Genomic DNA, 12069 nt, shown 5'->3' on the forward strand with positions numbered 1-12069 from the left:
ATCCGATACCTGCAGCTCAGCTCCCGGGGACAGGTCCTGCCGGTCCCGCCAAAGCTCCGGGGGAGACCGGGGTGAGGAGGAAGAGGTTGCTCCGCATCCCGGCGCCATCGATAGCGGAATAACGGTGCGAGCACACAGACCCCAGCGACTCTGGCTTCGCTGCTGGCCACCTGTCCCAACAACCCACGGCTGTGGGAGTGAAACACGCTCCCTTTTGATTAAGGGCACGAGATCCAAATACGGCCCCGACAGTCTCGAGTAAATCAAACCACCATGTAAATGGGAAAAAAAGGAAGCTAACCGCCACGTTTGTCGTCAAGACTCTGTTCCTTGAATGCACCGCGTTGGCTTTTCACAGCTGTATAACTACGCAGTGCGGAAAGCAGCGCCCGGTCCTTCAGGCGCCGCTGCTGGGAGCTGCCTGGCCCGAGGCTGCCCGGCAGAACCCCGCCACTTCAGCCCCGCGGGGATACGGCCGCCCGCCACCGCACCGGCGCTCCCCGAGCCCAGCCTAAGAAGGCAGCTCGCCGGGAAGAGCTCAGCAGCCCTGAAAAGCTGAAGCAGGAGCGGGGAGGGGAGACACGGCCCTCCCGCCGGTATCGCTCCAGTTCCTGACCTGCACGTCAATGCCAGCCGAGCCTTCTGCCGATACAGATGTAAAACGTTTCAGGCCAAACAGCCTGAAAGAGCACAGACTTTGCTCCAAAGCCTGGCCGCAGCTCACCCGGAAAAAGAAGTGGTTATAAACGGGCATTTCTATCTGACTGAGCAGGACCTGGACAGGCGGGGCTCCAGGGTAATGGGCTGAAATCCACAGGGTTCCTTTATTGATGATTCCTAGGATTTCAACTCTTTTTCATTAAACGCCTGGAGAACATAAAGAAGAAAAACTGCAAATTCAGTGTCATTTATGCCCTCATTTACCTAATGATATTGCTCCCCGGAGATACAGACAGCTCGCATTTCATCAAGTGAAAGAGATTACGTCTTAAAAACTTGTTTCTAGGCTCTGCAAACAGCACCGAGCCCTGCCCGCCGCGGACGGATGGAGCATCAATAACTTCAGTTTCTGAGCAGAGACATTTCCGGCGCCCGCAGACAGCCCTGGAGGCTCAGCTCCAAGGAGGCAGAGTCGAGGGCGTGGAGAGGGCGTGGGCTTACCTCCGTGGGCTCAAGCCCGCTCCCTTCACCGTGGGCCAGAGGAAAGCCCCAGGAGGGACTCTGAAGAGTAGTGTGCGAGAACCTACCTGTCCTCACTCCGTATTTCAGCGTGTCCCGGCAGTCCACCAGGATCTGCTCCAGGGACTCGGGGTTGTCCGACAGCTCCAGGTTGAAGCCCTCCATGCCCTCCAGGAGCTGGTGCGGGTGGTGGAAGTCCAGCACTTTGGTGGATCTGTCAAACGTCTTCCTCACGTAGTTGAGGAGGATGTCCACGACCTCCAGCAGGAACTGCATGGTCTGCTCCTCGCCATTCTTGGCGGGCAGCAAATCTGCGGGGCAAAGCGGCTGTCAGCGCTTGCTTTTGGAGAGACAGGCAGAGATGGAACCTGCCCCGGCCGCCCCGCAGCGCCCCCAGGACGGGCCCCTGGGGCTCCCGGCCCCCCTCTCCCGGTGGGGAAGGGCGAGCCCAGGTCGCCCACGGGAATGGCGGGGGCTGCTCCGAGGCACCCCTGCCGAAGCACGCCCTGCAACGCTAACGCTGTGCGGGGCACTCGCCTCCCGGGGGCCAAAAGCACCCCAAACCCGCGCCTTCCCTTCTCCTGCAACGCTTCCCTCCTCCCCACAAAGGGATTGATTTCCCTTCCCCACCCTCCTCGTCAGTGGCCCTGTACCAGCAGTCACAGACCGTTTCATTGCTATTTTACTGAGGAGGAAATAAAATAAAAAATTACTCTCCTCCCGGAGGCTGGATCTGGAGTGACCCCGAAGGAACCGCCGGAGCTGAGCTGCAGAGGATCAGCCCAAAAGTACATAAAACTGCATTTCAGGAAACTTGTGCACACCGCCAGTGCGGCTCTCGGCGAACAGACACAGACAGACACAGAGACACACACACACAGACACACAGCTTCCTTCAAAACCAAGCAAAAGCACGGGCTGCACGTGGCTGCGCTCCCAGGGGAGGCGAGGACAGACGACCAAGGGCCGTGCCCGAGCTGGAGCAAGCAGAAGCTGTGAAGAGCGTTTACCTCTGGCATACAAATTGGAGAAGTCTGTCTCGGTGCGCCGGAACCTGGACTCCTTCCCGCTGCTCTCGCACGCCAGCAGGCTCTTGGAGGACTGCCTTTCCTTCAGGGAGCTAACGATCCGGCCCTTGTCTTCCAGGCTGTTGGTCCTTTGCAGGAACCCTACATTGTTATTGCAAGGTGCACAGGTCAGAGTTTTCTCACTTCCCAACATGTTTAGAAATATTTAAAGCGGCTCTCCAGACAACAGTTCAAAGCGGTGTTGGCTCTGGATCTGACTAATGAGGTCAGGAATAAGAGTATTTATGGGGATTATTTGCCTCCAGGAGGAGAGCTCAAAATGCCATCAACTGCAAAAACGCAGCCATGCAAAAAACAAATTTTCGTCATTTAGTGCAGTGGTAAATTCTTATTAAGTCGATCAGACAGATTCCACTTCAGTAATCAGCCACTGGAAGAGAGTTCAGGATGAGTCAATGCTATTTCAGCCTGCAGGCGAAGTTTATGGACCTAGCAGACAGGGGCAATGATGTATGATTAAAATCAGGGCCACTTTCAGTTCTCCTCGTGGTGCTCTCACGCACAAAAGGCATGAGGACAAGCAGCCGTTCTGGAGCAGCCGCCCGGAGAGCGCCAGAGCTCCACGGCCACCGGCAGCACTCATCAACCCCACCTCCCTCTTATCAGTACGTACCAGCAGGTGTCCAGGAGATGCGGGTTTTCCATCCGAAAAGATGCTTCGATACTAACACTAATCATCCCCGGGGGCTCCAGGAGCTCCGCTCTCACCGGAGACGCAGCCCCGGCGCCCAGGACCCCATCACAAGGGCTGTCGTTGTGTACAACGGCAATAATAAATCCCCTCACTCCAAGAACTACGGCGGTGGGCGCTGCGGGGCCCGTGGCGAGTAACGGGACCCGTTTGGAGGAGACAGTACGGCAGCGCCGGCCTCCTTTTTTTCTTTCTTTTCAATCAAGTAACAATTGAAACCAACGCTCGTTGCGGCTGGGGATACCCGCCAGAGAGGAGGACTTTGCAGGGAGGAAGACCAACGCCGTGACTTCGCTCCCCCAGGTCCCCCGACGCCGCCTCTCCCCAGCGCCCTCCGCTTTTCGATCATGTGTCCCCGCTCGGCGGAGCCCCGACGGCGAACAGGGACCGCGGGCCCCTCCCGCCGGCTCGCCCGGGTCCCTGCGGCTCGGGCAAGCCCCGGGGGCTACATCACCGTGAGGCTCTAGAAAAGGGAGCGACACGGAGCCGCCAGGCACGGTCCCTCTGCCGCGGACCCTGGTGCCAGGCCAGCAGTCCCGTCGGAGCTGCCGAAAACGGAGCGCCTGGCCGCAGTCCCTCCGGCCCCCAACCAAGGGGGCTGTTCGCGGGCAGGTTTGTCAAGTCCGTCCTTTCGGTGAACACTTCACGTCTTGCCTTTTAATATTGACCTTCTACTAATTAGTTTCTTTCTATGATGTTTTTAGGAATACGGGTTATACGAGAAAAAGCTATTTAAGGGAAACTCTTTTCGTGCAAAGGAGTAGCCGTCGGGGATCGATGACGTTTTATTTTTCTTTTAGTTTTGTTGTTACTGCTTTTAACGGTCCTTGCAGCGATCGCTAGCTCCTGCAACAGCTAGTGCTGTTCGCCCGCTCAGGAGGTGGAGCAGCCGATACCGAGGCACGTGCAGTCTAGACTGAAATTCCGGAGCGATCCTCTTTCCCCAGGTCCTGTGGCTTCGTTCTGCTTTATTTTTCCACTTGTCTTTCTTCTAGGCTCTCAGTGGCGATGCTCAGTGGGAAGACTTACGTGAGAAGACATGGCTACAGATCAGCCGCGTTCCCCGCCGCACAACCGGCGCTTCTCTCGGTGTGGGGATACGCGTCCCTCGGAGCCTCCGCCGGGAAAGGAGGGGGCAAAGCCTCCGTAACCGGGAGAGGCTGCAGTCGCCTCCGGTTCGGCTCGCATCGGGCTCAGAGAGGCCGGGGCTTCGCGGAAGGGCCTGGCCTAACGAGAGCTGCGCAAGGCCGGCGGTGCGGAGCTCCCCCCCTGCCCAAGCGAATTGGCGGCGGTTCTGCCCCGCGGGGGCTCCCCGGCCTCGTCACTCTGTACCGAAGCCGGCGGCGGCGAGCTCAGGCGGAGGGGATCAGCTGGGGCTCGGAGCGGCTTCGCACGGGGCCTGCCAGTGTGGGGGCTGCGCGGCCGCGCTTGGAGCGGCTGGAGGGCGGAGATTAAAACAAAAAAAAAAGCCTGAAGGGAGGAACTTGCTGCCGCCCGGCATCAGCTCATCCGGCCGTAGATAACGTGGCGTTCGCCCAGGTCCCTCGGCCACGGCAGTATCTCACGGACCTCGAGGGTCCGGTGCACGGGGAAGCCCCCGCTGCGGGGTCGCCCGACCCTCTTATTCCCCGAGCTCCTCCCGGGGCGGGGGGCGCTCCCCGGCGCCGACCCGCGCCCCGGCAGCCGGGAAGGGCGGCAGCCTGCCCCCGAGGGCTCCCCCCACGCCCGAGGGAAGCGCATGACCGGGGCGAACTTTTCACCTGTATCCGATGTGAAAAGTAAGGTGGGTGTAGGAGAGATCCAATAAGCAGCAGCGCGTGAAATAGCGTCCGCGCTGCTTCTGCTGTAGCAGCGATAAGCGCAGCCTTTTCCAGCAGCAGCACCACCTCCCGCAGCTGCTCCACGCACAGGTATTTTCATCGATGCGCTTTAAGGGACCGAGTTTTTAAAAGCCGAGTGAGACCAGGCGGCGAGGTCGCCGGGCATGATTCCACTGGGGCCTGGCACAGGGTGGGCGTGTGCCCCTCCTCGGCCTCGCCGCCCCGCGGGGACCGCCGCTTCCGAGCCAGGGCCAGGACTGCCGGGTCCCGGCCGCGCCGCGGCCGCCGGGCGGTTCACGTCGGTGCCAGCTGCGGGAGATCCCCGGCCGGGGGCTTCAGCACCGCCTACGTGACTTGGAAGCATAAATCCCACTGACTCCGGAGACGGGCCGAGTTTCTCGCTTAGATGGCTGCTTTGGAAACGCCGCTCTCCTGCGCGGCTCGCTGGGCTGGGAGTCATCGGCTGGCCGGGGCCGAACAGCTGAAGACGCACCCGAGCGGTTTTACTACGTCGAGTATTTCCACTGATGCCGAGCAGATGTTAACAGGATCAGTCCCAGCAGCAATAATAATTGCCGAGGTGGGAGTGAAAGGTGTAGCATGCAGCTCCAGACACAGGGGGAAATCTGCCTGTACTTTGCCCGCCGTGACAGTTCATTAAACGGCTTTAAAATATGTTACTTTTTTTTTTTTTTTTTTTTTTTTTAAGTGGATCTGTGCAGAGGCGAAGAGTGCGGGAGTGTGGCAGCGGCAGGGCTCTTTGCAGGCGGTGACTTTCAACCAGAAAGGAAAAGAGCTAATCCTTAAATCGGTCAGTTGTTTGAGAAGAAATGACATACACCTTGGATACGTAATTACTGAAATGTCAAACGCACAATATAGCGCACAGGTGGAAGAACCGACTCATTGTTCAAGACCTGCCTTTTCTCTCAGCTCAACCCTTGTTTAAAATTTTCATTCAAAATTAATCGATTTCTGTGTGATAGACACAGAAAGAACAATTCCGAGGCGCCTGGTTTACTATAGCTTTGTGACTGCACAATATTTAGGGTCCGGAATGATGTCTTGTGAAAGGTGAGGACGAGGACATATCATCTATAATAGTCAAACGTCAACTTGTTCAGCTTGGATTCTTGGCAACCTTAATACTTCACTCTGTATGTTTACCAACGGCAACCTTCCCTCTCTGTCTTTGTGAAGGTGTTAAATTCAAGTGGGAGGGCTCATACGAGCAACACCAGTGGTCGCGATCGAATCCGATTATTCCGAGTCACCGTCACTATTCAGGGTATATTTTTCGTGTAAAACAGAAAAGAGCCAGAAAAGGATAAACGAGCACCAAACCCGAGCCAAAAATACAGCAGCCGTGCTTGTTTTGAGCTCCCTTCACAAAGGCTTTACTACGCTCGCTTTTGCCTTTCTCACATCCAAAATGGTGGGATATTTCACGTTCAGTGTATTTGATCTCATTGAGAGAAGCTGCGCTGTCCCTCTGTAACCCCGGTAGTCTAGCAACACGCAACAAGCCTAACGGTGCGTTACTTTATCAGTTCTGCTTGCCGGGCTAAATTAAAATGATGATGAGAAAGCCCATCGCTCCAGCCACTGAAGGGACTGGTAGGGAAACGGTCCATTAAACCCCGATCAGGAGCTATTTATAGAACTAAGCGACTACTCGTTAATGTCGCCGGCACGTACCAATGAAATCTCTAATAGACACAGGGCTAAACATGCGCAACCATGATTCTTTTCCAGTCCAAACTTCCAGGTAACAAAACGTTTAGCGAATGAGTTCCGAATCGGGCAAGTAGGGCAAGAGGTTTAAGTATCTCTTTGCTTTGAAAACAGGCCCGTTTCTCCCACGAAATAATTCCCCCCCCCCCCCCCCCCCAAAAGAGGTAGCTGGGGAAAATGGGAACTAATTTCTATTCATAAGGGGCACGGGCTAAGCTGAACGATTCTCCTCATCAGAAAATGAAGATTTGGCTGTTTGTCTCTGAAAGCGAAGGCGCGACTGAGAAATCTGGCGAAGGAAGACAGCTTGTTATCTGCAAATGAATCTCTTGCTATAACGTTGCGATCTGATTGTGCATTTGTTTCCCTTCCTGCATTTCATGTGCCTGGTGCTGACTGGCTGCCAGCGCTATCTTACCAGCACAGCAAGCTGACGAATTGCTCTTTAATAAGGCTCTCGTTAATCTTTTTCCCCCAGGAGATCCGTATTTTCTAGTCAGATAAGGTTGAAAAATTTCAGACGGTGAGAGGCGGCCAAACCCCCCGCCCGTTCCTCGCCGCCGGCCTCCCCGGCGGGCCCTGCGCTTCCCCCGCCGGTGGTGGCCGGCGCCTGCACACCCCCGTTTGTGGCTCCCGCGACGGGCAAGGCCTCGGCCAGCGCAGGTCCGAGGGAGGGCACGGCGGCCGGTGTCGCCGCCGGGGCCGGTGTCGCCGTCGGGCACGGGGCCGCGGAGCGGAGCCGCCGCGTGGCCGGCAGGGGGCGCCCGCGGCCGCCGCCCGGCCCGGGGGCGATGGGCCGGCGCTGGTGGTGTCGCGAAGCGGGGGTGTGGGGGGGCTCGTACGGCGGGGCGCGGGCGGACTTACCGCATATCTTCAGCCCGATCTTCCTGGTGCACCCGTGAGCCACGCCGCACCACGCGTCGTAAGCTGGAAGAGAGGGCAGAGTCGTTGCCCCGGGGCGGCGGGCCCGCCCGCCCGGCCCCCGCCGCCCCCCCGCCGCCAGCAACGGCGGCTGCCCGGGCCCGGCGGCGCCGGAGCGTGCCGGGCACGGGGCCGCTGAGGCTCGGGATACAGCGAGGTGACACGCTGTGGCCCGCCGAGAGGAGAGGGGAAGGCTCCCGGGACCCGAACATCTAATAATTTACTGGCGGGGCTCCAGGGAAGTGGCAGCTTAAAATAAAGTGGCGTGAAATGGGGTCACAAAAGAGTTCAGGAATTAATTGGGTGAAAACCAGTATTTGAGTAGATGATCGGACTTGCATGACTAAGGCTCGGCCGGACTGACGAGTCGCTGACGCTCGGGATGCTCCCGGCCCGGCCCCCGGAGCACCCCCGCGCCCCGCGGCTGGGCCGGGCCGGGCCGGGCCGGTCCCATCCCACGGCGGCCCCGGAGCCTGCAGCCCTTCGCCCGCCGGCCCTGTCCGCCCGGGAAAACGCCGCCGAGAGGCTCCTGATCGGGGGCAGCGCCGGGGGCGCGACCGCACCGACGGAGGGGCCGGGCTCCTTCCCGGCCCCCGTGAGCCGCAGCGCGGCCACGCCCCAGTGGGCCCCGGCCGAGCCCGGGGGAAGCGGGGAGCGAAGCCCGGGGCTGAGGTGGAGGGGGCGCCGGCCTGGGCCCATGGCACAGCTGAACTTCTGCCGGGGGGCGAGCGGGCTGCCGGGGCCGCGGCGCCGAGAGGGGAGCGGGCGGCAGAGGGGATGGGACGGGGGCGGCTCCCCTGGGCGGGGAAGGTCGCGGCCGGGCCCCGGGGAGGGCGGGGCGGGGAGGGGGGGAAGCGCCCGGCACTGCCGGCCGGGCGGAGGAGCCCCTCGGCAGGGAGGCTGCCCCAGGCGGGCAGGGCGGTGTGTGCTGTCAGAGGTTATCTCATTTTTCGCCACGTTGCCAGCGAATTCGATTTCTGCGTGTGACACCTCAGCCGAAGGCAGCAGCGCCTGTCACCCCCGCCCGCAACAAGACCCGATGCTGCCGTTCGCCCCCTCCCCCGGTTCTTCCCGTTTCAGAATAATGACAGTAATGACTCCGATGCTCGTGCCTCATAGCCCTTTCAGGGTAAAAGCTATTCCCCGCTTTGCTGTGCCTGACAACCTTTCATTTCTTACTGTTGCCCGCTCTTTGTCTCTGATGCTTTATAGCACCGAGCCTCTTTTTTATTTATTTTCGGTAGGCGACGGGTCTGAATTGCCTGGCAGGGCTATAAACTGATTCTCTATCCACCTGCAGCAGCCTCTGCTTCCTACTCACACCTCAATAACTCAAGGCGAATTCAGAGCAATTAGGAATACAAGGCTTTGAAAAGCTACAATTAGCATCCAAATTTCGCTTAATTACAGGCTTCAGCGTAGACTGAAAGGAAGCTGCAGCATTAGCATTTATAAAATGCAAGGGGGACACACACCCGCTTCAAGCCACTGGTGTAACTTCGCCCTTTAACCGATTCATTTTCTCCACACCCCTTACAACATTCCGATTTTTCGGCCATCTGGGGGTTCAGTTTATTGTCTAAATCCCTCAAATGTGGCTGTAAGATAAAGGCAACGCTGGCCGCTGAAGTGGGCTTTTCCTCCCAGCGTTTTGTTCGCCACGGACCAACCTCTCCCGCTCCCACCAGGAAGATGGTTTCTTTGTGTCGAGCACTTTCCGCACCTTGCTTAACGGCGCGGAACGGGGCTTCGCGGATTTATCGTTTCATTTCGAAATCGGTCTTTTCAAGCCTAGGTGGAGAAAGCCTCCAAACCACTTTAAACGAGGAAAGCATTAAAACCTACTTGTGGGTCGTAAATTAGTTGGGGTGGGGTCCGGAGCGTCGTTGGAGGACGAGGGAGCGGAGGAAGCCATCCTTTCAGAAAAGCCCAAGTCCCCGGAGCTCGGGTTTCCTCCGATGTTTCTCTGAGGGGTGGGCAGCAAGGAATTTGCTGGAAGGAAGAAAAGGCGGTTTTAGTAGTCTGGTCTCCTGGAGAACCGCACCGGAGTCCCGCCCGGGCGCCGGCGGGCGGCAGTCTGCGGCCCAGCGAGAGCCGCGAAGGTCCCGGGGCGGCGGCAGGACGGGCCGGTGCCGGGGCCGGGACCGGGGCCGGGGCCGGGGCCGGAGCCGGGGCCGGGCGGGCGGGAGCCGGCCGCGCCGGGGCCGCGGGGCCAGGCGCAAGCACCGCGCCGGGAAAATGCCTCGACAGGCTGGAGAGCAAAATCGTCCCTTCGCTGGATGCCGAGGCGCTGCCCCTTGCGCCTGAATGGCGGGTTTAGCGGAGCATGAAGTCTATCGCAATTATATCGGTGGCCGCCGAGCAGGGCAATTGTGTTGCTCGCGTCAAACGGGAACCAGCGTGCAGAGCCCGACATGGCCAGCCCGAGCGACCTATAGTCCCAACCGGAGCCCGCTTCTGCGCCTTATCGTCCGAGCCCCAGACACCCGCCAGGCCAAGCCTTCGGGAAAGGCTGACGGACAAACCCCCGCCCCACCGAGGTGCGTCTTGCCCGGGGCCAATGCCAGGCGCCGCACACATCTGTATTTGCACACACGCGTTTCAGCGCAGCGGGGCCGGTCCGTGCTCCAAGCAGGAACCGGCCACTCGCCCGTGCTCGCGCTCGCTCTGGCGGCACAAATGGCAGGAGAAGGCACGTCTGGCCGGCGGAGGAAGGTGCCGGCCCAGCCCTCGCTCCTCGCCAGACGTTCAGCTCTTCCCGGGCGGACACGGCGCTCCGATAACCAGTACAGGGTCGCTGATCCAGAATTGCCGGGTCAGTGCCCCGCTCGTCTCTTTGTCCCCACGGCTACCTGCGATTTATTTTATTCCCCTTGTAAAGAAAATGAAGGTCGCGGTAACGAACGAACGCTTCCTTTGTTAGCGGCTTTTTTCAAGTCGGTAGCTACCGATTCATTTCCACTGCTCGGCGGATTTACGCCCTCGTGTAAACGCCACGGGTCGATGACTTAAACGGAAAACAGGTATTTCACTTTTTTAAGAGGAAAAAGAAAAGAACCGTAAAGCAGAAGAGATTCTCTAGACAATGCCTGGAAGTGAAGTAACAGGTTAACACAATGTCTAAGGCGCTGCCTGTCTCAAAATACCCGTTATCCTTCTATAGGTACAAGAGCGACCAAGCCAGATTTCGGGGGGGGGGGGGGGGGGGGGAAAGAGCTGCAGATCCTGGAAGAGGTTTCTAAAGGTTTGAAAAAAATAGGATGCTGGTTAGAGGAGACTTACCGAGGGGGCGAGCGGACACTCTTCCTGCCGGAGTCCAGGCAGGCAGGGCGACTCCAGCCCGGGAGCCACCCGCCGCTTATAAACTCCGCCAGAAACGACGTCGGAATACCAATCGCGCCGCGGAATTTAATGCGAGATGACCTTTTTTTCCAGAAGTGCTCGGATTTGCTTTTTTAAAAGCGTGAATCGCCAGTTGATCTGCTTCGACGCAGGCATGAGTCACAGGGCTGCCGCCACTCCCTCCGCGCCGCTCCGCACGGGGGCTGGGGACCGCCGGGGCGGCCGGCTGGGGCGGGGAGGGGCGGCCCGGCCCCGGCTGCCGCCGCCGGTCTGCCTCGCCCCCGGGGTGGCGGGGCTGGCTCCCGCGGCGGGTGGGGCTGCCCGGCAGCGGCGGGGGCGGCACCCCGGGCACGGCGCTCTGCCTCGCGAGTCCCTCGCCGCGTCCCCCGAGCGGGCGGCTTTCCCCAGACAGCGCCGGCTTGACCCGGGGGCGCCGGCTGTGCTGACGGGCGGCAGAGCGCCGCGCTCACCGGCAGAGGCGACGGGGCCGAGCTCCCGCTCCGACCGTCCCCCCCGCCGCGGCGCGGGCCGCGGCTGAGCCAGGCGGGGGCCGTGCGAGCTGTAGCGGAGCAAACGCAGCCCCCTCCGCTGTGCCGGGGCGCGCCGTGCCCCGCGGCCGGCAGCGCCCTCCGCCCCGCTCTCCGCCAGAGGGTGGCAGAGGCACGGGCACCGCCGCTCTTTTTGTCTTCCCGGCCGCAGAGGAACACCTGGATTCCTGTGCCTTGCCCTCCGCGCTGCCGTTGGATTACGATTTTGTACCAGACATCCTCTTGCTAAAACGAGAAACGTTAAGATAACACTTTTTTTTGTACCCCCGACAACCCCAGATCTGTGTTTCCCCACCCCACACCCCGAACAGGCTTCGCCAACATTCTGCGGTGGTGCCCGCGGTGCTACATTTCAGCATGCCGCGGTAGCTACGCAGATGCCTAAACCAAATCTTTCTCACAAAGATGGCACGTAAGGGGCTGGGAGGAATCTGCAACGAGACGGGAGGAGGGGAAACAGCCCGATGGAGCCAGAGAATTTCATCCCGTGCGGGGGCTGCTGGGCAGCGCAAGGAGCAGCAGGGACGTGTCCTTCTTGAAGGACTCGAGGGAAGAGCAAAAACTTACAAGCCCTTTTTGGAAGGGAGACCGTCCGACTGACAGCATTAAGTAGCCAAGACAATCGCTTTGCCGAGCACACCTACTGTCTAGGAACTGGACGCATAGCGAGAACACCGACAGCACAAAAGCCAGCTTTTAAACACGCCTTTAAAGGTATTAACAGCCCTAGCCGGCATGACCTTTTC

General features: G+C 59.6%; 1 protein-coding gene across 1 annotated transcript in view; it reads right to left on the reverse strand.

The window, feature by feature from the left end:
* The window catches only part of GAD1 (glutamate decarboxylase 1), a 34641-nt gene extending 23679 nt beyond the window's left edge, over positions 1–10962 (reverse strand). The window contains exons 1-5 of the mRNA XM_074873248.1: positions 10716–10962; positions 9279–9425; positions 7377–7439; positions 2190–2348; positions 1248–1490 (exon numbers count right to left, since the gene is read on the reverse strand). Of these exons, the coding sequence (XP_074729349.1) occupies positions 1248–1490; positions 2190–2348; positions 7377–7439; positions 9279–9348 (535 nt within the window). The 5' untranslated portion in view covers positions 9349–9425; positions 10716–10962. The remainder of the gene's footprint in view (positions 1–1247; positions 1491–2189; positions 2349–7376; positions 7440–9278; positions 9426–10715) is intronic.
* Between the last annotated feature and the right edge of the window lie 1107 nt (positions 10963–12069).

This window comes from Strix uralensis, chromosome 6 (genome assembly GCF_047716275.1).
Source record: "Strix uralensis isolate ZFMK-TIS-50842 chromosome 6, bStrUra1, whole genome shotgun sequence".
NCBI classification, from domain to species: Eukaryota; Metazoa; Chordata; class Aves; order Strigiformes; family Strigidae; genus Strix; species Strix uralensis.